This window comes from Acartia tonsa, chromosome 13 (assembly GCF_053477335.1).
Source record: "Acartia tonsa isolate MP-2025a chromosome 13, ASM5347733v1, whole genome shotgun sequence".
Taxonomy (NCBI): Eukaryota; Metazoa; Arthropoda; class Copepoda; order Calanoida; family Acartiidae; genus Acartia; species Acartia tonsa.
Window position 1 is genome coordinate 13479261 of NC_137272.1, and position 26851 is coordinate 13506111.

Below are 26851 nucleotides of genomic sequence, written 5' to 3' on the forward strand. Positions count from 1 at the left end.
CAGGGAGTAAGGTAGGGGACAATGGATCGAATATTAGATTTTTAGGAGTCTCAGACTTTAGGTAGTGATACTGGCTTAAAGAGAATGTGCAAGAATTTAGCAGGTTCTTACTGACATTGGATACTAGCGCATCATTGCCGCTAACTCGCTGAGTTATTTTTGATTATAGAAGACGAGTATAAATAAACTTAATTTCTAGCAGACGGCGGGTTTTAACAATTTTTTTTTTCTCCAAAAAATATAACTTCATAGATAAAAACTTTATTGTGATATTTGTGTAATAAACAATTAAAGAACCCTTAAATTCAATTATTGTAAAGGGTGGTATTTTAAAATTTAGAAATATGGGGGTAAACGAGTTCCAGAGAGATTTTTCTAGTAATTAATTACAAAATGGTTATGTCAGTCTGATACTGATGTAATTTAATTTTCAAATAAATGCTTTTTTTTCTTAGAACTTTTTTCTTATTTTATAGTTTTTCTAGATTTGATTAACATACCCTTTACAATTTTCTTCAAATTTTCATGATTTCATGGCCTTTCAGCGAAAACTCTTAAATTGAATTAATTGCCCAAATGTTCGCTTCCTTACTCCCTGGCTGTTAAGCACCTACAACCCCTCCCCCCTTTTAATATAAGTGGATTTTTCCATTTAACTATACCTTCATTACCAAAAATGACCGAAGTTAACGAACAAACAAAAACCCCCCCTTAAAAAGTCTTTGCAATGACTACTAACTGTAGAAGATGCTGTGATTGATCATCATGGAATAGAAAGACAATGTTTTTATTGCTGTAAACCTGTACCAGAGAGGAATTTAATATAATTCTAAAATTTATAAAAAAATATTTTTAAAAATCTTCGAAAAATATAAATCAAAAAAAAAATTTTATTTACATTTTACAACACAATAATTATATTTCTAAAAATGTTGCTAGTTGTCTGTGTCCACATTGCTCCTTGGTCTACGTTTGTTCTCAGGTGATCGTTTATATAGCTGATTTTAAGATGGCTTTAAAAAAATGAGTGTTTGACATCAATCAGTATATATTTTTTTACCTAAGTATATTCTTAGTATAAAAGTAGTTATAAACATTTAGTTACAAAAATTTATGACTTTTATCATTAGTATTGGGACCCAAAACCAGGGATAAGACAATGGACCATTAGTTGATGTACGGGCCCAATGATGATTCACAAAAATTCAAAAATCTGTAGATTAGAATTGTTAGTTTAATTTATGTCTAGCATCGTATTATATCCAGTTTTCTACAAATATAAAACTGGCTCTAATCTTATAATTGTATATATCATATCCGCGGAAAGCTGTTTATAATACGATGCGAGAAATGATTATTATTTTCAAAAATACATCTGATTTTATACTTTTTAAGTTTTTTGGATTATTTATTTACTTATATCAGCTTATATAATAAGTTCTTTTTTCTTTCTAAAATGGTGTATGTTTTTTTATCCTAAAATCTGGGTTTCAATTTTTTATTTCCATGTTTGTTTCAATAGTTTACAAGATCTTACTGAACAAACAAAACCTTACTATTTCATATAATATACTCGGTGAAACTGTTGCTTTGAAATACATTCTATACGTTTAGGAGGAAAATAATCCAAAAACCTTCTACAAAAGCAATAATCTTAACTTTTCTAATCTGTAAAGCTTTTTAAAATCTGCTAATGTATTTTCAATAACTTTTTTGGTGCAAAAACAGATAAAAGTTAAAAGATGTTTTCATAGAAGTAAAATTTTATTACAAAAACATATTAGCAAAAACAACAAAGTTGAAAAAAAATGCGTAGCAACTCTACTATTATGTGCTCTGTCTTGGGCTGTGTCTGTACTAATATGCGTAGACCAAAACAGGAGCATAATTATCAGATAGGGAGGGAAAATTGGGCTTATTCGTTGGCTTAACAACCCTGGAGACTTTTATTGGTTTATTTTGTGTCGAAACATTTCAACCACATTTTGTAATCTAAAGAATTTTTAATTTTGTGTATCATCATTGGGGATGAACATAACTTCAAAAACGGAAGCACTTAAAGTGCCTTTTACAATGGACGTCATACAATTCAAATGACCAATGATAGGCCAGTATATGTTGCAATATGGCCTATGGTAAAATGTTTGTATACTGGTAATTTTTATTAGGCACTATACACTGTTTAGGAAAAACAGATTTTTAAGGTATAATTTGTAAAAAAATATATGAAATATTTTTTTTGATCCAATGAATAAAATAAGATATTAATTATTAATTTCTGTCAGGGGTAAGTGGGTTAAACAATAAAAAGAAATTAAATATTACATTTTGCTTATTTAGGTTCATGGTGAGCTGCACAGGCATCAGAATTATTGTTATCCGTTCATAGTTAAACAAAGCCCAGAAGTTGGCAGGTAAATTTGTTTTTTGACAACTTTTTTATATGATGTAATTATCTTATTCATCTGATTTTTTGACAAAGACTATATTGTCCTGTCCTGATGTTGTGACGTCATAAATTTCGGGATAGGAGAAGGCAAGGGGGGATGAAAATATCTTCAAAAGAAATGGGAGAAATGGGGTTCTCCTTTCCCTTTTCCTTTTCCTTTCCCGAAATTTATGACGTCACAACAGGACAATATGGGCTTTTCCTGGTTCCTATTACAACAAGGTAAAATTTTATAATCAGAGCATCTCCATAATTAAATCCTAAACATTTAAGTATGTCCTTACACAGTATCCTGTATTTAAGAAGTTTTGCAACCAAAAAAACTTACAATTTTGTTTATACTTACACATTTATATTCTGCTTATTCAGTTCTGACATTCTACAAGTGTTAACGTTCGTTTGAACTAGGTATTTTTTTAGAGCTTCGCTATTATGGATGTTGCAATCCTTAATTGGTTTGGAAGCTACTCTATAATTCACTATGTCCGTTTTTCAGTTCGTCCATCTGTCAGTCCATAAGGCTATTGGGGCCGGAAATGTGATTTTCTCAATTGCTTTCAGACAGTTGAAATTTTCGTAAAGATTAGTCATGTCAGTCATGCTATACAAATATAAACACAAAACAACTGAAACCCATATGAAAGGTTTCGTGATTTTTTCCCCAAGAAATTTATTCTTAAAATATTAAAATCTGCTCTTTAAATCATAATATCCGGACTTTCATTCGTAATTTGTTGTAATAATATGTAAGGAGAAACATATTAGTTCTGCAGTTAACGAAGTCCTTTACTACGCAGAGACAGACAGATATCCTGTTACTTATCTTTTTGAAGGAAAAAAAATACTTTTTGTTTTTTTGGAGGAGGACATTTTTCAGGGGCGATTTCTCTTGGAAGGATGAGTATACTCTCATCCAAAATAATAATAAACTTTCCCTGTATCTATAAAAAGCTTAAATATAAAGGAGGAGGACGTTTTTCAGGGGTGTTTTATCTTGGAAGGATGAATTTGAATATACTCTCATCCAAAAATATTTTTGAACCTTTCTCGTATTCATTTGAATCCGGTGGATAGGAACCGGTTCTCATCCATACGAAAAAAAAACATGTCTAGCATAGTATTATATCTAGCTTTCTACGAATATAAAAATGTACAATCATAAGATTAAAACCAGTTTTTCAGCCAGTGCCTTCGGCACCTCGGGGCTAAAAAAATGGTTTTAATCTTATAATTTTCTATATCCGCGGAAAGCTGTTTATAATACGATGCGAGAAATAACTATTCCTCTATCTATAAGAATCTTGAATATTAAGAAGCTCATGATAGTTCATCAGAAAACGAAGTCATTTACTACACAGAGACAGACGGACATACTGTTACTCTTAAATAAAGATGACAATTATCAATCCTTTCTCCATGATTTTCCCCATAAACAAGGATGGCAACATCCATAAAAGCGAAGCTTTGAAACGGTATGACAGACGGACATAAACACTTGTATAATGTCAGAACTGAATAATCAGAATATAAATGTATAAGAGTCGAAGCAAAATTGTAAGTAAATTTGCTGAAAAACTGCTTGATACAGGATAATGTTTATGAACATACTGACATTTTTAGGACTTGATTATAGAGTTGCTTCGCTTATGATATTGTTCTTTGTTGTCCCAGGAATCAATGTACAAAAAATCAGATCAAACGGATAATTAGATCACATAGAAATTTAACGAAGAAAAGCTATCTGTCTCGGACCGACCCTAATTATAGAAAAGCTTCGCTTTTAATAATTATAGAAGAGCTTCGCTTTTTAAAAACTTATTGCATAAATGGACCAGTAATTGACACTCTATCGATCATTTAAACGATCATTAATGTCTTCTGCAGAAAAAAATATATGAAATGGAAAACAAGAACGAAAAGATACTGAAATCAATGTCCAGTTTCGCTGCGAAGGCGATTAATATCTGGTGGATTAGAACCGATTCTCAGCCATACTGCAAAATAATTTATAGCATCGTATTAAATCTAGTCTTCTACAAATATAAAAATGATTTTACTCTTAGAAATGTTTATAATATGCGGAAAGCTGTTTATAATACGATGCGAGAAATGACTATTAGTTGATTTTTTAAAAGATACTTTATTATAGATTGTTTCAAAATGCATTGTCGAGCAAAAAAGTAACCCCTTTCTAATTTAAAAGAAATTGAAAATAAGGGGGTGGTTTTTTATGGGTACCTGAGGCTAGGTTAGGTTAGGGTATATTGGATACAAGGTTAGGCACCGCAGGTATAATCCGTTCAGGAACTAATCCTCCGCAGGGGTTAGAAATAAATACAAAAACTAACACTTAATTTAATTAATTTCAAAGTAGGGAATTGTTGTTTCTGAGCTCTTTAGGCATAATAAATGAAAGCACCATATTATAATTCTTTGCCTTTAAAATTAATATAAAATTTACAAGAAAATTAATCTTACCAGTAAGAAATCCTTATAATAAAGTAACAGGGTGTCTCACTGTCTGTCTGTTTGTTTGTACCGTTATGATTCTCCTTTACAGGGTATCTTCTCATAGGTCCTCGGAATGATTATAATCATTTTGGGGGAGGGGGTACCACCACCTTCCTAAGAGAAATCGCCCCTAAAAAATTCCACCCTCCAAGAAGAAAAAAGTTGTTATACTAAAATTGAAAGTATGGGGGGGGGGTTATGATTAATAATTGGGTTATCAAATTCAACTCCACCCTCCTCAAGTACCCCTGGAGGCCTCTAGGGGTGTAGCTGCATTACAATTGCAGAGAAATCACATTCAATTGTAGAGTAGCTTTGCTTCTAATGATACGGACTGTTTGTTAACGTCTATCTGTCAAAATTTGCACATAATTTTGACTATGCAAATAAAATATTTATTTTAGTGTTCATACAATGTAACAGAAGAAATTATAGTAAATAATCATAGCTCTTTTTTGTAAGTATGTCATTCCAACTATTGCAGAATGTCAAGCATTTGATTGCACGACAGTTTTCTGGAAGCTTTAACCATTTACAAAAGAGTTGCTCCTGTTTTGACCCAATGAACTCCCCTTATTTTTTATATCAATTTCACCCATGTGACATAGCAGAAGTAAACTTTTAAACTTTTGTTCATAGTATTACAAGTTTAACAATTCTATGATTTTACACCTAAAGGTTGTAACACCAAGAATAAGTGCAGATTTTTTATCTGCAAAAGTTGGTGGATTTTTTCCTTCTGTCAAATCTATTACGTTTCAGAAATTAAAGCCATTTTTACTCACTTAGGTAACCGAAAATAATATTTTATTGATTAATTCAAATAATTTTTAAAAATTGCAAGAAATTTAGTTTAGGGTAAATAAAATTAATGTAATTTGATTTGTTTTAGGTACTGTGTAGCTGCTAGGGACGTTGAACCATGTGAATTAGGTAAATTATTTAGTTGCTTGGCTAATCTACTAGTATCATAAAGAAAAGATTGACTAATAGTTTTATAGATTATAGATTGTTAGACGTTAAAAAAAGAATTTCTTTATGTATGTATATATAGATTGATTGATTTAGATAGATGGATAGACAGACAGAATAATCCATAACAAATTTATTGAAAAAATCAATTGATAAAAATTTTAAATATAGATATAATAAATATACAAATTTAATAAATTGATAAACCAATTACTTATATTAATTTATATATTTTGTTTGAATATAGCATAAAACCACCCCACAACATCTTAAAAGCTTCCCGGAAAAGCCAAACACATCCGGACAAGCAATTTCCGAGATCGTTAGCTTTATACAAAAACTTTACCACTTGTTATTAAAAGTTATATTGTTGCTTTTATATAATCTTTTTTTCAGTATTAAGAGAAGAGGCCGCAGCCGCTGGTCCATACACCAAAACTCCTCCTGTTTGCCTACAGTGCTTTAAGAGGGTGAATTTTTATCTTTTGTTAATATATCCAAACCCTTTAAAGATATCAATGAGGTAAAGGGGTGATATGGGTTTTGGGTTTTTTTTTAAACATGTATTTGGATCAAACGCTTTGTAAAAGTCAAACTATTTAAATATCAAATAAATATTCAAGTTATACAGGGTGCGGCACATAAATCCGGACAAATTCTAATTTTTAAACAAATGAACATAAAATCGTCAATTTTAAAGATTTTATTAAATTTTAAAAACTGGGAAGCAAAATAGGTATATGACTAGTAGATTATTCAACAAAATCGCCGCCAGCCTCAATCACCGCCTCTACCGGCCTCCTCAACCGCCGGCAGGTCCAGGTCAAAATGTACCTGTCCAAGCTGGCGTAGTTCTCATTGATAGTGGCAATGAGGGAGGTCTTTGTGGTATGGGCACGTCTATTGGTGCATGCTTCAAAGTAGCCCCAGGCCCAAAAGTCCATTGAATTAAGATCGGGCTGCTTGGAGGCCACATTTCCTTAGGAACATGAGTAACCGCCAAATTGACAAAATCCATGTTTTTGCTCTCATTTGGGCTAGGATTTAGCTACAGTGGACTTTAAGTACTCAAAATGCGTGTCTCAATGAGCTTAAGACACACAAAAAAATTTTGGGTCAAATTTCCAACTCCTTCCCTGTCGGGCCCTACTGTTTGTGATTTCTTAAGGCTCAAAATCTTGAAAAATCGACCTCATTTCGGCTAGTATTGAGCTAAAATGGATTTAAACACGGCAAAATGTGTGTCTCAATGAGCTAAGACACTCACAAAATTTGGGGTGAAGATTCCAACTCCTTCCCTATCGGACCCTATGTTTTGTGATTTTGCGCATTAAACCACCGGCGCATTTGGAATCTGCCTTGTTGAACATATGCGCGGCCAGCTCGGTGTACACGTCCATCTTCGTCCAAAGATTTTTTTGTGCTAAAAGGTCATTACCTAAGCTTTCTATAGTGCGGTCAAACGTCCTGATGGGTCAAGTAGTTTTGACGCTATGGCCGTTTAAAAAATGTCCGGATTTATGTGCCGCACCCTGTATATCTTTCCATCTACATTGCTGTCTAATATCAATATGTCTGTCTATCTTTCGTTTTATCTATCTATTTACATACCTGTTTATCTATCTATCTAGGTTGATGGATCCTATAGCTGTGAGAGGTATATGGCTTTAATCTTTCTACCTACATTACACATCATTTTTGTTAGCAAATATCTAGAAGCTCTGTAAAGTTACATGTGTGACGTCATAAAAAAAACTTCTAAAAAGTAGGGATGAGAGGAGAATTGGGAAAGGAAACCCCTTAAAAGAGATGGAAAAAGACGTCACACATGACACTTTCCAGCGATTCAAATATCTATCTATCCATTTCTCTTGCTTGATGTGTTTAACTATCTATTCAATTGATTTATCACTAGAATTTTGACTATTTTAATTTATCTATCTACCTATCTAGGTTGATGGATCATATAGCTGTGAGAGATGTATGGCCCCCATGTTTGATGCTGAGTATGCCAGTGGAAATTATCTATCTACCTATCTAGGTTGATGGATCCTATAGCTGTGAGAGATGTATGGCCCCCATGTGTGATGCTGAGTATGCCAGTGGAAATTATCTATCTACCTATCTAGGTTGATGGATCCTATAGCTGTGAGAGATGTATGGCCCCCATGTGTGATGCTGAGTGTGCCAGTAGAAATTATCTATCTACCTATCTAGGTTGATGGATCCTATAGCTGTGAGAGATGTATGGCCCCCATGTGTGATGCTGAGTGTGCCAGTAGAAATTATCTATCTACCTATCTAGGTTGATGGATCCTATAGCTGTGAGAGATGTATGGCTCCCATGTGTGATGCTGAGTGTGCCAGTGGAAAACTCCATAAACTGGTAAATTCATTGTTTCATTTTTTTCACAAAAAAGGGTTATGCCTAAGTCTTTATTTGGGGCATTAATATCGTAAAGGTAAAGGTTCAAAGTAAGAAGCTCAAATAAAAAGATATAAAAATATGTTAATGAAGCAGTTTAAAGCCTAATAAAAAATGACATCATACAAAACAAATGACAAATGATAGATCAGTAAATAAAGTTAGAGTATAGAGGGGTCGAGGGTATATGACTACATAGAACTATCGCAAAGACCTGCTAACACGACCACATTGCCCGATAAATTTGACAGCTTGGACCCAAAAATGGCCGAGTTTTATACAGGGTTTTTCATTTTATAAGCAATGCCCAAAATATAAAATTTATTATGTATTTGTGTTTGTCCTTTATAAACAATGCATATACCTCAAAATTAATAAAGTAAAGAAAAATTTTTGACGTTGTCAAAAATAATAAAACTGTACAAAGCTGGACTTTCTGTAAATTATTTTTTTTCAAGCTGCGTTAAAATATCATCATTTCGGAAAGTAGATATCATTACCAATTTTTAAAACTAACAATATTAAGTTTCAAATAGGTTTATTTTGTTTTTAAAATATGATCCTTTTTTTGAAGCTTTTAAATTTTTATCTTAGTACTAGATAGATAAATTTCTTTCTTTCAACTTTCCTAAATCTTTCAATTGTCCGTAGCAATATGAACTGATCCATATGCGCATGTCTGTTTTATATGTTGTTTCAAAGTGGCGAAGCTACTCTACAATTCACGTTGGCTGTTCATCAGTCAGTCCGGAACTTATTGCAATGAATTTGTAATTAAAATTATTCTGTAATTGTCTTTTATAAAAAAGGTTTTGCATACTAATAAATATATGTAGATTATTTTAAATTTTAGCTCTTTTATGACTCTTTACATGTCTTACTCTGCTTTTTACTAAAACAACAAAATAAAATATTCCATTCCTGAAAATCAAAAAAAATCTGTATATTGCTATATGCATTTTCCAAATTTATACATTAAATCAAAACATTTTTAAAAGACGTATTTATTAAATGTTGCACTACTGGATATCATCATCCTTGTTAGAATGTACTACCATAATAAGATCATTATTTTTTGGCAAAATTTTTTAAGCTAGCTTTATAATAATTATGTTTAAATTCCATTAAATTTACTGATAACTTTAATCTAATAATTTGTTGCTTAGTTTCAAGGCCTTAATATTCTAATTGTGTAAACATGTTTATGTTTATTAAAAATTCTGACAATCATCCGAGTTTATTTAAATAAAGTAAAATTATCCAAAATGAATAATGAAGCTGCTATTCTGAAAATTCAGAATAGCAGAATAGCAATTTTGTTGGTTCGCAGTTTAGTTTTACACTAAAATATTTTGATTTATTTTTTTTACATAAGTTAACTCTTATATGTGGTCACATGACTTTAATTAATAATAAAGGTTCCCCAAATCCTTATACCAACAATTTTGGTGATTTTGATTATTTCTTCAAACTTTATTCTAATGACAGCTTATGAGCTTTCTAGCAACTAAGTGAGAGAGCAAAAATTTCTATGGAAAACAACCTTCTGCAAAGTGTTAGGTCTTTGCGATAGTTCTATATAGTCATATACCCTTGACCCCTCTATACTCTAACTTTATTCATCAGTATACATTTTCACATTGGTCATTAAAAATGTATACTAGCCTATCATTGGTCAATTTTAATGTAAGATTTCATTATAGGAACTTTTAGGTGCTTCGAAAGATCATCTTGTTTATTATTAACTTTGTTAGATCAATTTGCTGTAGTGAAGAAAAATAAGATCTATCTTGGCTGCTATTTAAGAAATATTTATAAAACTTCAATAGAGTCCGTCAATGATCATTGTGCATTTAATTTAGACTTTTCTTATTTCATACGTCTGTATTTTCTTGTTTTATGAGCTTCTTTTCATCAATAAGGCCATTCTTGTTTAAATAATACTCTATGAAAGCAAGAACTTAAACTTATTATTTTATTTAGGAGTGTGATTACTTTACAGAGAACAATATTCAGTTTTGTATAAAAAGATTTGATAAGCCAAATAGTTCTTATGTATCAATCACTTTATTGAGGTAAACCATTTTCAATTATTGATGTGTTAAAGCATCTCTTAAAGTATATCTATTTTAACTTACTATATGGATCTTAGATGGTATTTTGATAAATTTGTGTAGATATCATCGCTTTTTTAGCCCTCTACACATCGACACTCAAAAAACTTTTAAAAGGCTTTTGGAGGAGTCATGTTAATCATGTCCCATCTTTGGAGTGTTAAACAGTCATTCTTTAAAATAGATTAAAACCTTCCACGGAGCTAAATCAGACTTCCTTAAACAGCAGAATAAAATTAGACCAGTAATCAGATTAGATAGATTTTATTTTTAATTTCCCTAAAATGTTTATTCAATGTTTAGTGGTTTGCGAGAGATTAACGGACTGACATAAAAGCGTACTACATTTATTTTTTTGTTAAGAATATTACAGATCTTCTATTTACTTATGCTAAGATTTTGCGTATTTGATCATTAAAAGCGAAGCTTTTCTTTATTAGGATAGGTCCGTTCGTCCGTTACGGATTGCTTTTTTCGTTGATTTAGGCATGATAAAATTGTCCAATCGATTTCAAACTTTGTATGGTGATTCCTGAGTAGTTAGGCACGATTTAGAAAGAGTAGCAACTCTATAATCAATAAAATAATGTCCGTATGTCCATTTTAAATATTTTGATTTTTTTACTTTTTTTACATTTTTATTTCTGACACAATACAAGTGTTAATGTCCGTTTGTCCTACAGTTTCAGAGCTTTGCTTTTATGGATGTTGTCATCCTTGTTATATATGAATTTATCTAGCTATCTGTGCATGTATCTATCTAGAATGTTGTTGAAGAAAACTCGTGACCCTGATGTGTTCAACAGAATTGATTTCCTTATGGACCATGTAGAGGTACAGTTTAATTTCACTAAACAGGTTTATTTGCAAAGCTTCAGGTATTTTCAACCAAAGTGCCAATCGAGCAATGAACCCACCTCTTTATCTTTTGACAAAGCCCAAATTAAGTTAAAATTATGTCAAAAATGATCCATATGACGTAATAAAATGAGGGAGATGAGAGGAGCAGTGGGGGAAAAAACCCTAAAAAAGAGATGGATAATCCCTCATATTTGATACGTCACATGGATCATTTTGACACAATTTGGGCTTTGTCTATCTTTTAAATAAATCAAAAGCAAGTGAAGGGGAAGTTTTTTCACATGCCTAAACCCAGTTATATATCAATCTATTTTTACTCTATATCTATCTATTTCTTTAACTATTTATCTATCTACTTCTTTAACTATTTATCTATCTATTTCTTTGACTATCTAATCTATCCATCTATCTAGGAAAGGGACAAATGTGAGCATTCAATAATGTATTCCATTTTCTATCATATTATCTATCTACTTTGAATATCTGGCTCTCTTATTGTCTGTCTATACATCCAGGAAAGAACGTAAAATGTTTAATAATGTTTCCATTATCTATCTAATGAACCTAGTAATAGTGTCTAACTTTTTATCTTTGTGACGTAACAAAAATCCATCTCTTTTTTATGGGTTTCCTTTCCCACCTCCCCTCTCATCCTTCTATTTTTGTTACGTCACACAGATAAAAAGTTAGACACTATTACTAGGTTCCTATCTAATTATCTATCTATCTGTATGTCTGACTGTCTTATTTATATATCTAGGAGAGGACATCAAATGAGAGTATAGCCAATGCTATGTACAAGAATGTCACAAATTTTCTGAGACAAACATGGTAAGTTCAAACAATTATTATCAACAGAGCTGGATCTTTAAATGTGTTGCTGTTGCCGTAGCCGTAGCCGTGGCCGTAGTCGTGGCTGTAGTCGTAGTCGTAGCCGTAGCTGTCGCCACTGCCAGTGCTGTTAATAAAACATGGATTTTTAAATGTTTGAAGTGTTTACGTATTATTATTATTCTTTATTTCATAATTTTACTTAAAATTCAAAAAGTAGTTATGATTTAAAGATCGCATATAGCCGTGGCCACGCGTAGCCGATTTGATTTAAAGATCGCTATTAGGTTAGTGGCTGTACCTCTGGCAGCGGCAACGGCTTCACATTTAAAGATCCAGCTCAGAATTACCCTCCTTTAGATTTTAATTTTAATTTTGGAAAAGTATGCAGTTACAGTGTCATCATATTGTCGATATGTCGATATTAAGCGAGTTTATATAGGTTTACATCCAGTGTTGCGGAGTCGGAGCCAGAGTCGGGAGCCGCAATATTTTGCCGGAGCTGGAGCCGTAATTTTTATTAAAAAACGGCTTCGGCTCCGGACTAGATAAATTAAGAGATTTTTTTTATAAATTATAATTTGGTAACTCTGTTTTGTCATGTGCAAATGCCCCTTTTAAGTTTCTCAAGTCCATTTTTATTAAAAATTGAACTTTTAAAACCATCAAAAGTCAAAAATAGACGTGGGAAAAAAAATATGTCGAGTTTTTCTTGATTTTAGGTCGGAGCCGGAGCCGCTATCATCACAGACGGCTCCGCGGAGCCGGAACCGTAGCTACACCAAAATCAAACGGCCCCGCAACGCTGGTTACATCATTTACAATTGACTGCAGTAGTCAATTTGCCCATCCTTTCTATTAAAATTTTTATTTTAGCCAAATGTCTGATTTTTCTGAAGTTGAGATATCAAGACTAATTGGAATATTGAGAACTAATGGAATGAAATTAGAACAGGTTAGATTATTTGCCTTATTGAGTGAACCATAATAAAAGTATGCCTATCTTAATATTTAAATTCACACCTAGTGATTTTTAAAAGATTAACGTAGACACAAAAAAAATTTCTTTTGGGGTGGGAGCTAGTTATTTCTTGGTCGATTTATCTTATGAGGGTAACCTCCCCTAAATAATAATACACCTTCCCAAGGGTCCTATGACAAACGTAGGAGTCCCAAAAGTCGGAGTGGACAAACCTATTGTAACCTATTTTAAACCATATTTTAGGTTTTTAAATGCCTAAACCCTGAGGGGGGCTTATTTGCATATACATATCTTAACCTAACCTAACTTGGATAGAAATACTTACTTAAATTAATATTTTAATACTCCTGTGTCTGTCCCCTCCGACGTATGGGACTCCTGCGTTTGTCCTGGAACCCTTCCCAAAGACCTAAAAAAAGCTACACTGTATAAGAGAACCATATCGGTCCAGTGGATAATGAGTTTTTGCTACAGACGTACAGACACGCATTCACACATAGAGACATCCTGTTACTTTTATAAAAAAAAATATTATATTATATTTTAGATTGGTTCCAGAGAGTGTCCCGGCGTTGCTTTGTATCCTGTTTACTGTCTCCTAAATCATGCTTGTTACAATAATACAAACTATGTCAAGTTTCCAGATCTTCATTTAGAATTAAGGTATATCTATCTATCTATCTCTATTTTAGAATTAAGGTATACCTATCTATCTATCTATCTATGTTCCCCTCTATATTGTCTATAAAATCATGCTTGTTACAATAATACCAATTATGTCAGGTTTCCAGATCTTCATTTAGAATTAAGGTATACATATCTATCTATCTATATTTTAAAATTAAGGTATACCTACCTATCTATCTATATTTTAGAATTAATGTATTCCTATCTATCTATCTATCAATCAATCTATCTATCTATCTATTTTTCATTCTATATATCTATATATCTATCTATCTATCTGTCTATTTGTCTATCTGTCTATCTGTCTATCTATCTATCTATCTATCTATCTATCTATCTATCTATCTATCTATCTATCTATCTATCTATCTATCTATCTATCTATCTGTCTATCTATCTATCTATCTATCTATCTATCTATCTATCTATCTATCTATCTATCTATCTATCTATCTATCTATCTATCAATCTATCTATCTATCTATCTATCTATCTATCTATCTATCTGTCTATCTATCTATATATCTATCTATCTATCTATCTATCTGTCTATCTATCTATATATCTATCTATCTAGAGCGCAGACCAAGATAAAAGCTGGAGAAGAAATAACAACTAGATATGTTTCTTCTACCCTGGGTACTTTCAGGTAATTTTAGTACCTGTGCCCCTAACCTGGATTCCAATGTGTAGGGAACTTAAGAAAATAGACTAAAACCACCCTAAGGCCTAAATCTGAAGATAAAATAGCCTAAAGCAATCCTGGACCATTGCGAAGCTTCCATAAATAGAAGAACTCAATTTGTTCATAAGCTTTCGAAATCTTAATTCGGCAAAAAAAACACGTGTGTACGAGGAATTGGGGGGACAAAACCAGCACTGGCGATCATAATATTTTGTAATGAACCAAAACTCCTTCTTTGTCCCCCCCCCCCCCCCCAATGTACAATAGGATTAACAGATAAACACTTTATTTGATTTATAATTTTTAATGAATTTTTAGAAATAAACTTTATTTATTTATCTCATCGTATTATAGACAGCTTACCTCGGAGAGTACAGTTGTAAATTAATCGTCTTCGAAGCCATTCTGCAGATTGATTTGAACATGTTTTTTTTTGTAGACGCCGTCGTGATATTTTGAAGTATTGGTTCTTTAACTGCACATGTTCCAGGTAGGTTTTAGTAATTTTACTGTGATACAAAGCTAAGATATATATCCCCTGTGTAAAAGTATCAGTATATCTGTCTGTAGCTAAGGATCTTATTTCTCCTTTTCAGTAAAGGTAAGTATTAGTGTAGGGTACCTCCAACTCTAGTTTTTTTAAAGGATTACTAGTCCTAATAATAAAGTAACAGGATGTCTGTTTGTACCGACGGATCTCGCTAATCGCTGAACCGATATGGTTCTCCTTTACAGTTAAGCTTCTTTTAGGTCGTTAGGTGGTTTGGTTTTATGCTATTTTTCTGTCCTTCCATATCCCTTCGAATATATAGCCCCTAGGTGCTAGGAGCGCAGCCGCTAGTAGTTGATAAAATAACATCAGTATTACCAGTAATCTCAAAATTTAAGCTGTACAAATGAATAGAAAAGCCCCGTAGAAAATCTCTGTGCACGCACTTGCTTTGATATTTATGTGGCTTGTGTTCAATTAAATTACATGAATTTGTTTTCACCACTTCATTTACTAAGCTATGTATCATGATTATCTTAAATTTCGCGTATATTTGTAAAGCTTTGCTCTGTTCTGAGATTTGCTTTCATAGATGTTGTAATTCTTATTACAGAGTAACAGGATGTTTGTATGTATCTATATTTATTTGTCTGTTTGTACCGAAGGATCTTGCTAACCGCTTAACCGGTATGATTCTCCTTTACAGGGTAGCATCACATATACATAGGAAGGTTTATGACTATTTTGTGGGAGGGTACCACCACGCCCCTAGAAAAAGATTACAAACCCCCAAAAAATTAATTTAAAAAAAAAAAATAAATTATAAATGGGGGGTGGTCGATCAATCATTATGATAATTAGCAAATAATTTTACAAAAACAAAATATACATACTAAAAAGAACAATAATTGAAACTACAGCATTTATTCCTAGCGACGAATTTTGAGATTTACCACTGTATAGTTTGCTTTAATTTACATTTTTTCATACAAATAAAATAAAGGATAAAAGTATTACTACATGGTAATTTTCAGGAAAGGAGGGGACAAAGTGTCTCAAAAATCAGCCATGTAACGTCATAAAAAATAAGGGAGATGGGAGGAGAAGAGGGAAAGAAAACCCCTAAAAAAGAGATGCATAATCCCTCATTATCATGACGTCACATGGCTGATTTTTGAGACACTTTGTCCAGATACAAAGGAGGGGACAATGGACAGTTAATTTGGTACCCAAAGTGTTTAACTATTTGTTGGGTCAAATATTTTGGGTACTTTCGTTGAATTTTAATGAGTTGCTTCCAAACGAGAAGTATATCAAAACTTAAAGGGGTAATTTTGTTTATCATAATTTATGATGAATATCAATTTATCGTCCATTGTCTTATTATAATGTAATGTTTAACGCTATTCAAATAAGGGTTTTAAAATTTAGTTAATGTAAAAAAATTTCATAGTCCAATTCAATTAATTATAATTATTACCAAAGCTGAATTTAAATCAACTAATTTGTCTATATCTTTATCCCTGGTCAATTTAGCTTTTTCCTTTTACAAAAATTTAGCCTGTTAGATATATGAGCTGCGATTTAATAGGTGGGGACATGCATTCTTAAAATAAATATAGGAACAAGGCTTACAGTTAAAGAAGCTTAAAATGTGTAAATACTTATGATTACTTATGATTACACATGATATCATATGATATATACAAATAGTTTAAACTTAACATAACATAACTAAGCTTCAAAGATATATTATTTCAAAAAGTTCATTTGTGGTCCAGTTGCTCTCTGAAGGAAACCGCCCTACTGACATTTCAAACATATTTATTGTTGATTAAGATTTATAAGTTCAATTGTTTTTGTCGAAAATTTGACACATAAGAATAATAAAATAACTCAAGACTGAAATGATACCATTAAATCGTTATAGAGATAATTTTCTTGATATTGATGTCGTTAATAAGACTAACATTATGCATTTCTTTCAGTAGTACCACATATGTTTAACGCTATTCTAATAATGATACTTTATAGTTTTACTTGATATAATAAAACACGCTTAGTTTTATGTTATTTTGATTCAAATAAAAGAACAGATAAATTTACAAAGAAGTTTTAGAAATGTAGTAATGCGGCATTGTGGCATTGCCCGATTTTTTATTTCGCAAGTGTCTAATGTTATTTAGAGCGTAGCTTTTATAATGATCAATATATGTTTGTACTGTTAAAATTGACGGTTAGCTGATAAGCATAAATTTTAAACATTGTTTTCTAGAAGAGGAAATAATCTTATTAATTGTTTCTTTTAAAAAACATATAATGTGGCTTATATCTTTACAACCTTGCAACTAAAACAGTCGTGTACTTTTTATCCATCCACTGAACTATGATCTTATGGATATCGCCATTCTTGTTACTTAAACAAGAGAGTTTAAGCCCTTAGACAGTAAAAGTTTAAAAGATATTGAACTTATTACAGTATTAATTAAAATCATTTCTATACATATAGGAAAAAGTGTAATATTGGACATTTATTTTTGTGTATAGCAATTCTAAAAGTCAATCTTAATGAGAAGGATGATAATATCTTTGAGTAGCAAAAATATTCGATGGATTTAAAGTGATTTAAAAAGAAGATGTGTAGTGATTATAAAAAAAGTAAATCTTTTTAATATCTATATTTTTTCATTTCTGACAGTCCGAAAGATTAACTGGAACTTTTACAAAAAAAATTTTTGTCTTGAATAGCTGCCGAGAGAATCACATTTATTGTCATTACGGACTGACAGACTGATGGATGGACATACAGACAAAGTTAATTACAAACCGACGATAATAAGAATAGCTTTGCTACATAAGAACTAGATTATGTGAAGGTCAAATGTTATTTTAACAAATATTTCCCCGGGGGAAGAATGTTTCTGGAAATTCTTTTAGCTTTATTATTTTAATGAAAATAGATCAAGACATAACATCCCAGGCTACAAATAAAAAAAAACTATATAAATTATTTTAAAAACAAGTTTAAAATCATTAAGAAACCCTACTTTCTAAGGCACAAAAATCATGAATTCTCAAAACTGTGGGTTTTTAAAAATCATACTAATTAAAATTTTGTCATTTAAATTTTATTTAGATAGCAAGTTTTCTAGTTCTTGATGTACATACGGACAAACCTTATTTATTAAATAGCAGCGTTAAAGAACAAAGTTTTAGAGTAGTTTCCCTACAAGTTGTGCTTTAGCAATGTGAATAAAATTGTTTAAATTTTTGTGAAAAGCTCTGCTATTATTTTGTTGACCTCTGAAAAGGTGTTTAAACTACTTAGTGGATTTTTTTGATTAGCATTAAAAAGTAAATAGCTTTTCTATAATTTGTATACTGTATCTATGATGATAACGGAAACTTAACGTCACATTGATGTAAAAGTTAAGGCCTGAAATATGCGAAAAAGTTTAAAGTGATTTCAAAGAAATTGGTGTAAAAAGGACGTGTGAAAAAAATTTCTCCTGGGTATATTTAAATTGAGGGTTATTACACCCCTATTTTTTGTGGGGGAGGGGGTGAAATGAAAAATTTCTAAAATATACCTAATTTGTATAGCTAACAAACTAACAAAATCTCCTCATTTAAGGTATATTTTCTTACATATTTTTATCATTTTTTTGTGAAAACATAAATAGATAAATAGATCTTTGTTGTTTGTCTTTGTAAGTGATTAAAACAATTGTCGTTAAGTAGATCAGATGTCTAGGGTATTTCAGTTTAAACGAGTAGATAATTATTACAGTTGTATTGTTTTGTTTAATAAATAGAAATTTATATGTTTTAGTATAGTTTTTTTATCGGAAGCTTCAGATCTGGGAATTGTTTATCCAAATTGGTTGTAATTTTCAAAGAAACGAATATTTGTCCTGGGGTGGTTTTAAGCCATTTTATTTACCTCCCCCACCATTCCCTAGAGATAAGGAGAGAAGCGACTAGTTTATATATGCGATCTAAATATTTTGTATCAGTATATCTCTCTTTCTGTGTTTAGCGAAGTATCTAACCGCTGGACCGATATGGTTCTTAGTAAAGCTTCTTACAGGTCTATAGCTCTTTAACGCCAGTCCAAAATAAATTATCTAAAACTTCTTAAATTATGATTATTCATTAAGTTTGGTAAATTGTATAATAGCCAAGACTATAAAGTGCATGTCTCATTAAATTTCAAATTTTTGAGCAATCAGACAGTTCTTTCACGCATTAAATGTGATAGATTTGATTGTCTGACATACTAACGTACAAGCCCTCATTATAGAATAAGAAATTGCCTAATTGTCACGCATGTCAATTAGTAGCAGGCGTAATTAATTACATCCATTTTTATCTGTTTTAAAATTACAGGAATACAGATATATGACAATGGCTCTTAACTATTTTTTCGTAAATTCTTTGGCTTATCCTGTAAGAAATACACCACAAGATCATGCTTACTATTGCTTAATAATGAACATAATTTATGGTTAAAAGCTATTTGATTTTACTGCTTTTGTCGGGAAGTCCTAACAGTGCAGTGCATTGAAATGAGTAGCGCCACTTTTGGGCCAACCACCTCTATCTAAATCTGACATTATAAAAAAAGATATTATAAAGCTTCATTCAAAATTACAGCCGATACAAATCATTAACACCAGATTATCTTAACCATCAAACAAACAAAAAACTTTACTACTTTATAATAGGATAAGTATTTTAGGTATAATGGGAAATACCTATTTCCTATAAGTATATCAAAAGCTATACTAAAGTCAAATTGTACAGAAATTAACTAACAAAAATTATACCAATTTTATTTAATTTTTTTAGGGTCTTTTTGCTGTTCTATTTATCTAATTATGTTTCTATTTATATCTTTGTTTATCTTTGTATGTATTTCTCCTTCTAATAATGTCAATTACTTTAGTTTAATGAATTAAATCTGGCGCTTAGGAAAAAATAACTTTGTCTGTTTCGGGACAGGGATAGTTTTTATAAATATAAATTTTTAATTAAGTACATTTTTGTACCCACCTCCTTATTTATTTTTTGTTTTACAAATCTGGGATTAGTTGATGTTGGTACTCCGTTATCTCTATCTATCTATCTCTTTATTTTTCTCACACTACCTTTTTATCTTTTTATCTCATTTTTTCTCTATCGATATCTTTCTATCTCTTTATTTCTCCCCCTCTCTATATTTCCATTTTTGTATCTATTTATTTTTTCTCTGTATTCCTCTCCATCACTAAGATTTCTTACTCTCCCTATATCCTTCCCCATATGTCCAGTTTTTTATTTTAGACAGCTTTGCAACTATTGGTCGTAATTGTTCTAGTTTTTTCCTTACTTTCTGCTTTTCAGATGACAATTCCCTCCCTAGCAAGCTTTTCTATAATTAGGGTAGGTCCGTCCGTCCGTCCGAGATAGATAGCTTTTATTCGTTAATTTAGACATGTTAGAAAAGTCCTATCGATTTCAAACTGCATGATGATTTCTGTAGTAGTTAGGTACGATTTAGAAAGCGTAGCAACTCTATAATCATTACCATAATGTCCGTATGTCCATTTTAAACATGTTGATTTTTCTACTTTTTTAACAACAAATTTTTTTGAGATCTAATTATCTGATTGATCTGATTTTTGGTATATTTATTCCTAGGACAACAAAGAACAATATTATAAGCGAAGCAACTCTATAATCAAGTCCTTAAAATGTAAATATGTCCATAAACATTATCCTGTATCAGGCAGTTTTTCAACAAATTTACTTACAATTTTGCTTCAACTCTTATACTTTTATATTCTGATTATTCAGTTTAGACACTATACAAGTGTTAATGTCCGTTTGTCCTACCGTTTCAGTGCTTCGCTTTTATGGATGTTGTCATCCTTGTTAAATAATGAGGCGTAATATCTATCATATCTTTTGGCGGGTCACTGAAAATTAAAATTAATGTTGAATTGAATTATATTTTTTTTATTCTTTGAAGTATTTAATTGTTGACCTTATTCTCTTAAGATCTGTAAACGGCTAGAAAGTTCTATGATAGTTTTTTTTAAAGCTAGATTAAAAACCTTATATTTTTGTAGGTTATTTATTGAAATCTTTGTGCTTATTTGACAATATTGGATTAGTTAGCTACTTAAGGCAAAATAAGAGCTCTCATTAGTTGTTTCTTTTTGTTTAAAAACATTAAAATTTGTTAATTTGTTAGCAAATGAAGGAGAAAATTAGTAATTTATTTAAATATGCTAAAGAACAGAAGTGGGGTAGAAGAGGGTGATTTCTTTTGGGAGGGTGGTAAAACCTCTAAAAAGCAACACTGTAAAGGAGAACCATATTGGTTCAGTGGTTAGCAAGATCACAAGGAACACTCAGAAAGACCCTCAGACTCTATCAATAGGGATAGTTGCATTTTTATTTTTTATATTATAACACTATAGTCAATACATCTTATACAGTTAATTATATGAGACTTAATTAAAAGCTTTCTTTACTACTAAAACTTCTTAACTTATTTTCAAATAAGTGGCTACGCCTCTAGGGGCACTGACCCCTTTTTTTTAGATTTAAAATGAAAAAGTAAAAAAATGATGGTTGGGTTAATTTCTTTTCTAGGGACGATTTCTCTTGGGAAGGTTGTGGTACCCCACCAAAAAATAGTTATCAGCCTTCTAATGACCTATGAGCAACTTCCCTGTAAAGGAGAACCATATCAGTTCAGCTGTAAGCGAGATCCTTTGGTACAAACAAACTGACAAACAAATAGACAGACAGACATTCCTTTACTTTATTAGATTTTAGATAGATAATTAGGTCAAATAACCCCAATTTCCCCCAAAGACTTAATGTTCGATTTTTATCTATTTGTAGTTAAAATTGTTGTTGTAAAAATAATGATGACATTATGCAGTATAAACTACAGAGTTTCTTAGGTCAAAGCAATTTCCCTTTCTTATTTTTCATCTATTTTAGTTTGAATTCATTTTGAAATATAATTATCATTGCACTTTTTAAATAAAGATGGTAATTTGTATCAAACATTTATTAGGTTAATTAGTTTATGATTGTATGAGATAGAGTTTGATTTGCAATACATTCACGCAACCTTCCCTCCATTGCAGATTTTTCATAGTTTGGATATTTAGCAATCAAGTAGAAACTATCAGTATTAGAATTATGTACATCTACCTTAGTCAATTAATGCAGGGAGGAAGGGGATATCAGACTGTAACATACAGTTTTACCCAAAGATTTATAACTAAGTTATCTTATTCGTTGCCTTAAAACTATTGGCACTTTTATTGAATCTGTTGGTCCCAACTAATGGTGTCTTTAACTTTTAACTAATAATTTTAATCTACAGAAGGGGATATGTATCAATTCATCTCGATCGTCATATCCAGTGGAGATTTACAATTAAGTAGCTCTTCCTAATGACTTGTTTTAGGAGGGTGTTGACATCCCCCTTCTTCACGCTTACTGTCTTACACATTAAGAACCTTACAAGTGCCTTTATTTAGCAATGCTCAATGGACACTTTGAGAGAAAGTACAATACCTGTATTTTTTAGGTGCAGAGATGTGACTGAAATGGGTACCTTTATGTCTGCAATTAAATGCAATCAATGCAGGTAAAACAATATTATTTTGGGTACCAAACTATTATGGGTACCTATATGTTTGCACTTAGATGCAATCAATGCAGGTAAAAACAATATTATTTTGGGTACCAAACTATTATGGGTACCTATATGTCTGCACTTAGATGCAGTCAATGCAGTTTAAAAAAACTGATTATAACAAGGAAGATTACATCTAATAGTATAGGAGACAGGGTAAAGTGGCACCTAAAAATGACGTAATACGATAAAATAACCAATGAGAGGCCAGTATAAATTTTACCATTGGTCAATTACAGTTTATACTGGCCTCTCATTGGTCAACTTTATTGAAGTTACCTAACCAAGCATGCACTATGTCCCAATTTAGGTTCTGACACAAAAGTCAAAGCACCTTCATACGCACTGTGCGGCCCTTTCAATTTATTTCAAATTTAAGGGGGGTTTCATTGATCGATAGGTACTTTAAGATAAAGCACCAAAATATAATTATCTAAATATTTAGAGATGGAAAGCTGTTGCCAAAGAACGTATTAGATTATGAGTCTGATTGGACATGCAATAATTGTCAGAATTATTGGTAGGTTTCTATAGCCCTTAAAAGTAATTGTTGATGAGTTTCAAATCTATAGAACAATTTTAAAATGATATATTTAAAGAAACTAAATTTAATTATGATTGAACATATGCTGTTTTAAGGTTTAAATAAATGTGATATCCTTATGTTATGACTGTTTTAGAAGAACAAATAAGTTTCAAACTAATAGGCTATTCTTACATAATTTATTAAACATAAAAATTTGTTTCGCTCTAGAATTTTATTAATATGTTGTATACTAGCGGATACGCCCCCTAGAGGCCTCTAGTGGCACTTTAAATGTTTTTTTAATATTTAGAATATGTCTATTGCGTTAGACGTTTATGTTTGCGTTGAACTCTCTTTCTAAAATCGAGAATTTCAATTTTTTTAAAATTTCTCTTTGGAGGGTGTTGTTACCCTCCCCCAAAATAGTTACAAACCTTCCCGGGACCTATGAGAAGCTACCCTGTAAAGGAGAACCCGATCGGTTCAGCGGTTAGCAAGATCCTTTGCTACAAACAGACAGACAGACATCGTTCTATTTTGTATTATAGATATGTCCATTAAGAGATATAAGTTTTCCGGAATTTTAATGTAGGGAGTAGATTTGAAATCTGCATCAAATTTTAAGGATTTTTTATAAAATTCGTTTTTTGTAAAATTCTTTATCTAAAAGCGAAAATACATTTTAAGTTAATTAATTTTGACCAATAGGATAGGTGGATTTTAAACTACCTGCGCTCTAATTGGTTGAATGATGTACGACATCCAATCAGAGCGCAGATTTTTTAAATCCACCAATCACAGATGCCAAAATTAATTAACTTAATTTGTATTTCCGCTTTTAGATAAAGAATTATACAAAAAACGAATTTTATAAAAAATCCTTAAAATTTGATGCAGATTTCAAATCTACTCCCTACATTACAATTCCGGAAAACTTATATCTCTTAATGTCCATGTACAAAAAAAAACACTCTCTTAATAATGAATAAATAACTTCATTCTTATGTTAACACCCGGTCATGATAGAGACGTTTAAAATGTCTGGCGCTTGTAGAATACTCCGAAGGACTTTGGGAATAAACAGGCAAAGACAAAGGTCATGCAATCAAAGAAATGTTTTTCTATTAGTTTTAATACCGCAATCCAAAGAAGCAGAGTATTAACTAAGGTGCATGAAAAGAACTATAGACGTTAAAATATTACCTACTACTGCTATATAAGGCGCGTGACATCAATCTGATGAGTGGGGAATGCTTTGGCTGATAAACAGGTCCAACTTTTAACCAAGCACTTCATTATAGGAGTGCTGAAAAAGTGACGACAGTTTTAGACGAATATGATGATGAAATACAAGCTCTACTTGGTTCTGATACTAATACATTAGAAGGTATTTTTTACAAGTGTACCAAGAATACTGAAAACTTTCTATCCCTATATGTACAAAGAGTACCAGAGCTTGATCTTTAAATCGTTTATAGGTGATTTAAACCGGGGCGATTCATTCAGCGCACCATCAAATTATTAAATACCAATCTTTAAATCGAATTTGCATGGGCGATTTGGCACGCCCAGTGGCGCGGTACCGGCGCGGCAATGCCACTCACCGAGTGGCATTGCTGAACCAAATCGGGGTGATTTATTTAATAAATAAATATTTTTTTTAATTACTTTAATAATTTATTGCAAAACTATTGTGAAAACATTTTTATAGTTATTTTTGAAATAAATTATATATTAATGTTTTATATAAAATACCATACTGACACGGCATTTTATATAATATACCTTACTGACACTGCTTAAGTAATAAAGTTGTACTGGCGCGGATTGATATTTTAGTGAGTGTGCAAGCGATTTAACAACACCGCGCCGAAAATCTTTTAAAAATCAGGTGCGCTGTGGCTTACCACCAGCACACCTACAATTCACCTCTGAATCGCCCTGATTCAGCGCACCATAGAAACGATTTTAAGATCAAGCTCAGAAAAAAAAACTACATGGAAAACAATCGGAAGCTGGGATAAGGGATAGGAAACCTGGCCATTAATTAGGTCCCGGCCTAGTTTCTAGAGGGATATTGCAACTTTTACCATTTCCTAATTAAATGTCGTCACTGGAGGCGCTCATAATAGGCTATCGCTCTATACCAATAAGGATAGGCTTGTTTTGTATCAACCAATAGACAACTGGAGGCAGCCGATATAAAAACCGCGGCATGTTAACTTGAAGAAAATAATTGAAATGGTCTGCTACTAAATGAAAATAAGAAATAAGAAAAAAAGGTGTTCAATCCAATAAGCTTAATTATCAAATCTACCCAGAGTTTTACATTAAAAAAATACCATATATAAAAAAACAAAAATATAGGGATTATTTTTTGGAAAGTGGGTAGCTACAAATTTTCATTTGGTAGTTTATAAATGAAATGTTGTATTTTAAATTTTCAACATTTTATACAGAATTGATAAAACACATAAACCTTACCCTTTGTACACAGTACAAATCTATTAATTACATAATAGTATCCATAGAACTTGATAGAATGTTGGTCAAGTGCTTATTTATTACTTTTTTTATTTTGAATTTTAATTAGCAATGATATTTTCAAATACAATTTTTACTCATTAATAAAAATGCAAATAATACAACCCAAAATCTGTCTGAGACAACCTAATGATAGCTTTCTGAAAAATTCAAATTACTAGAGAAAAAGAAAAAAAATTTGGGAGACAAAAAACATCAAAACTAATTTTAACAAAAGCCATTAATTTATTGGTTTATAAAAAAGTTCTATTTTTACTTTAGACTAGCTACCTGAATTTTATTCTATACTTTATCTACACACACATTCAGCTATTTCATTAGCGTTGATAACAAACTAATGCACCATCCCATAACTGGTTATTTAGGCCTAGGCTTGAAATAGGCCTGAAATAATATTTATCTACGTTTCCCATCCCTTATCCCTGATCGGAAGATGTATGAAAAATAAAAAATATTAAATACCTATATTTGCGACAACTTTTACTAATGTGAAAGTGGGTTCCAACCAAAACCAAGCGGAGAAATATTGAGCTATAGAGAATATCAAATAAAGAATAAAATAAAGCATTAAAAGAATAATATTTTTTTATAGTACTTGTAGGTCAATATATTCTGTAAGAATATACATTTAACCCATTAATTAGTTTTATCTCTAAAATTTGGCAATTCTTATATATAATTACTTGCTGTGGAAAAAAACCTGGTGTTAAATCTAATTTGATTATTTCAGAAATTGTTGACCTATTTTTAAAATCATTTTTTTCTTTCTCCTTCGGGTTGTTTAAAAAAAAAAGTTCTCTGAGTATTAAAATTATTTATCTATCTTTCTACTTGTTTATTTAGAATCTATCTACAAATATACCAAGAACACTGTACTTCATATGAATCATTACTTAGGTAAGGCAATACTTTAATTATACTATCCAAGCAACAAATTCTAAACCTCTCCCCCCCCCCCAAAAAAAATGGTTAACAAGGATGAATATATCCATTACAGTGAGGTGAAGCTTACTAAACCAGTCAATTAGATAAAAAAACTTTTAAAATTGATAAATTCACAATGTTTTTA

The 26851-nt window shown here is 31.4% G+C and overlaps 1 protein-coding gene across 1 annotated transcript in view; it reads left to right on the top strand.

Annotated features, from left to right (window-relative positions):
• Positions 1-26851, top strand: part of LOC145335160 (uncharacterized) — a 78682-nt gene that overhangs the window by 45162 nt on the left and 6669 nt on the right. The window contains exons 17-33 of the mRNA XM_080180892.1: positions 321-324; positions 940-982; positions 2341-2414; positions 5853-5893; positions 6329-6402; positions 8238-8318; positions 10341-10432; positions 11236-11305; positions 12093-12163; positions 13040-13118; positions 13693-13808; positions 14410-14481; positions 14957-15007; positions 22605-22664; positions 23158-23232; positions 24540-24625; positions 26626-26679. Coding sequence (XP_080037018.1) covers positions 321-324; positions 940-982; positions 2341-2414; positions 5853-5893; positions 6329-6402; positions 8238-8318; positions 10341-10432; positions 11236-11305; positions 12093-12163; positions 13040-13118; positions 13693-13808; positions 14410-14481; positions 14957-15007; positions 22605-22664; positions 23158-23232; positions 24540-24625; positions 26626-26679 — 1143 coding nt within the window. The remainder of the gene's footprint in view (positions 1-320; positions 325-939; positions 983-2340; positions 2415-5852; positions 5894-6328; positions 6403-8237; positions 8319-10340; positions 10433-11235; positions 11306-12092; positions 12164-13039; positions 13119-13692; positions 13809-14409; positions 14482-14956; positions 15008-22604; positions 22665-23157; positions 23233-24539; positions 24626-26625; positions 26680-26851) is intronic.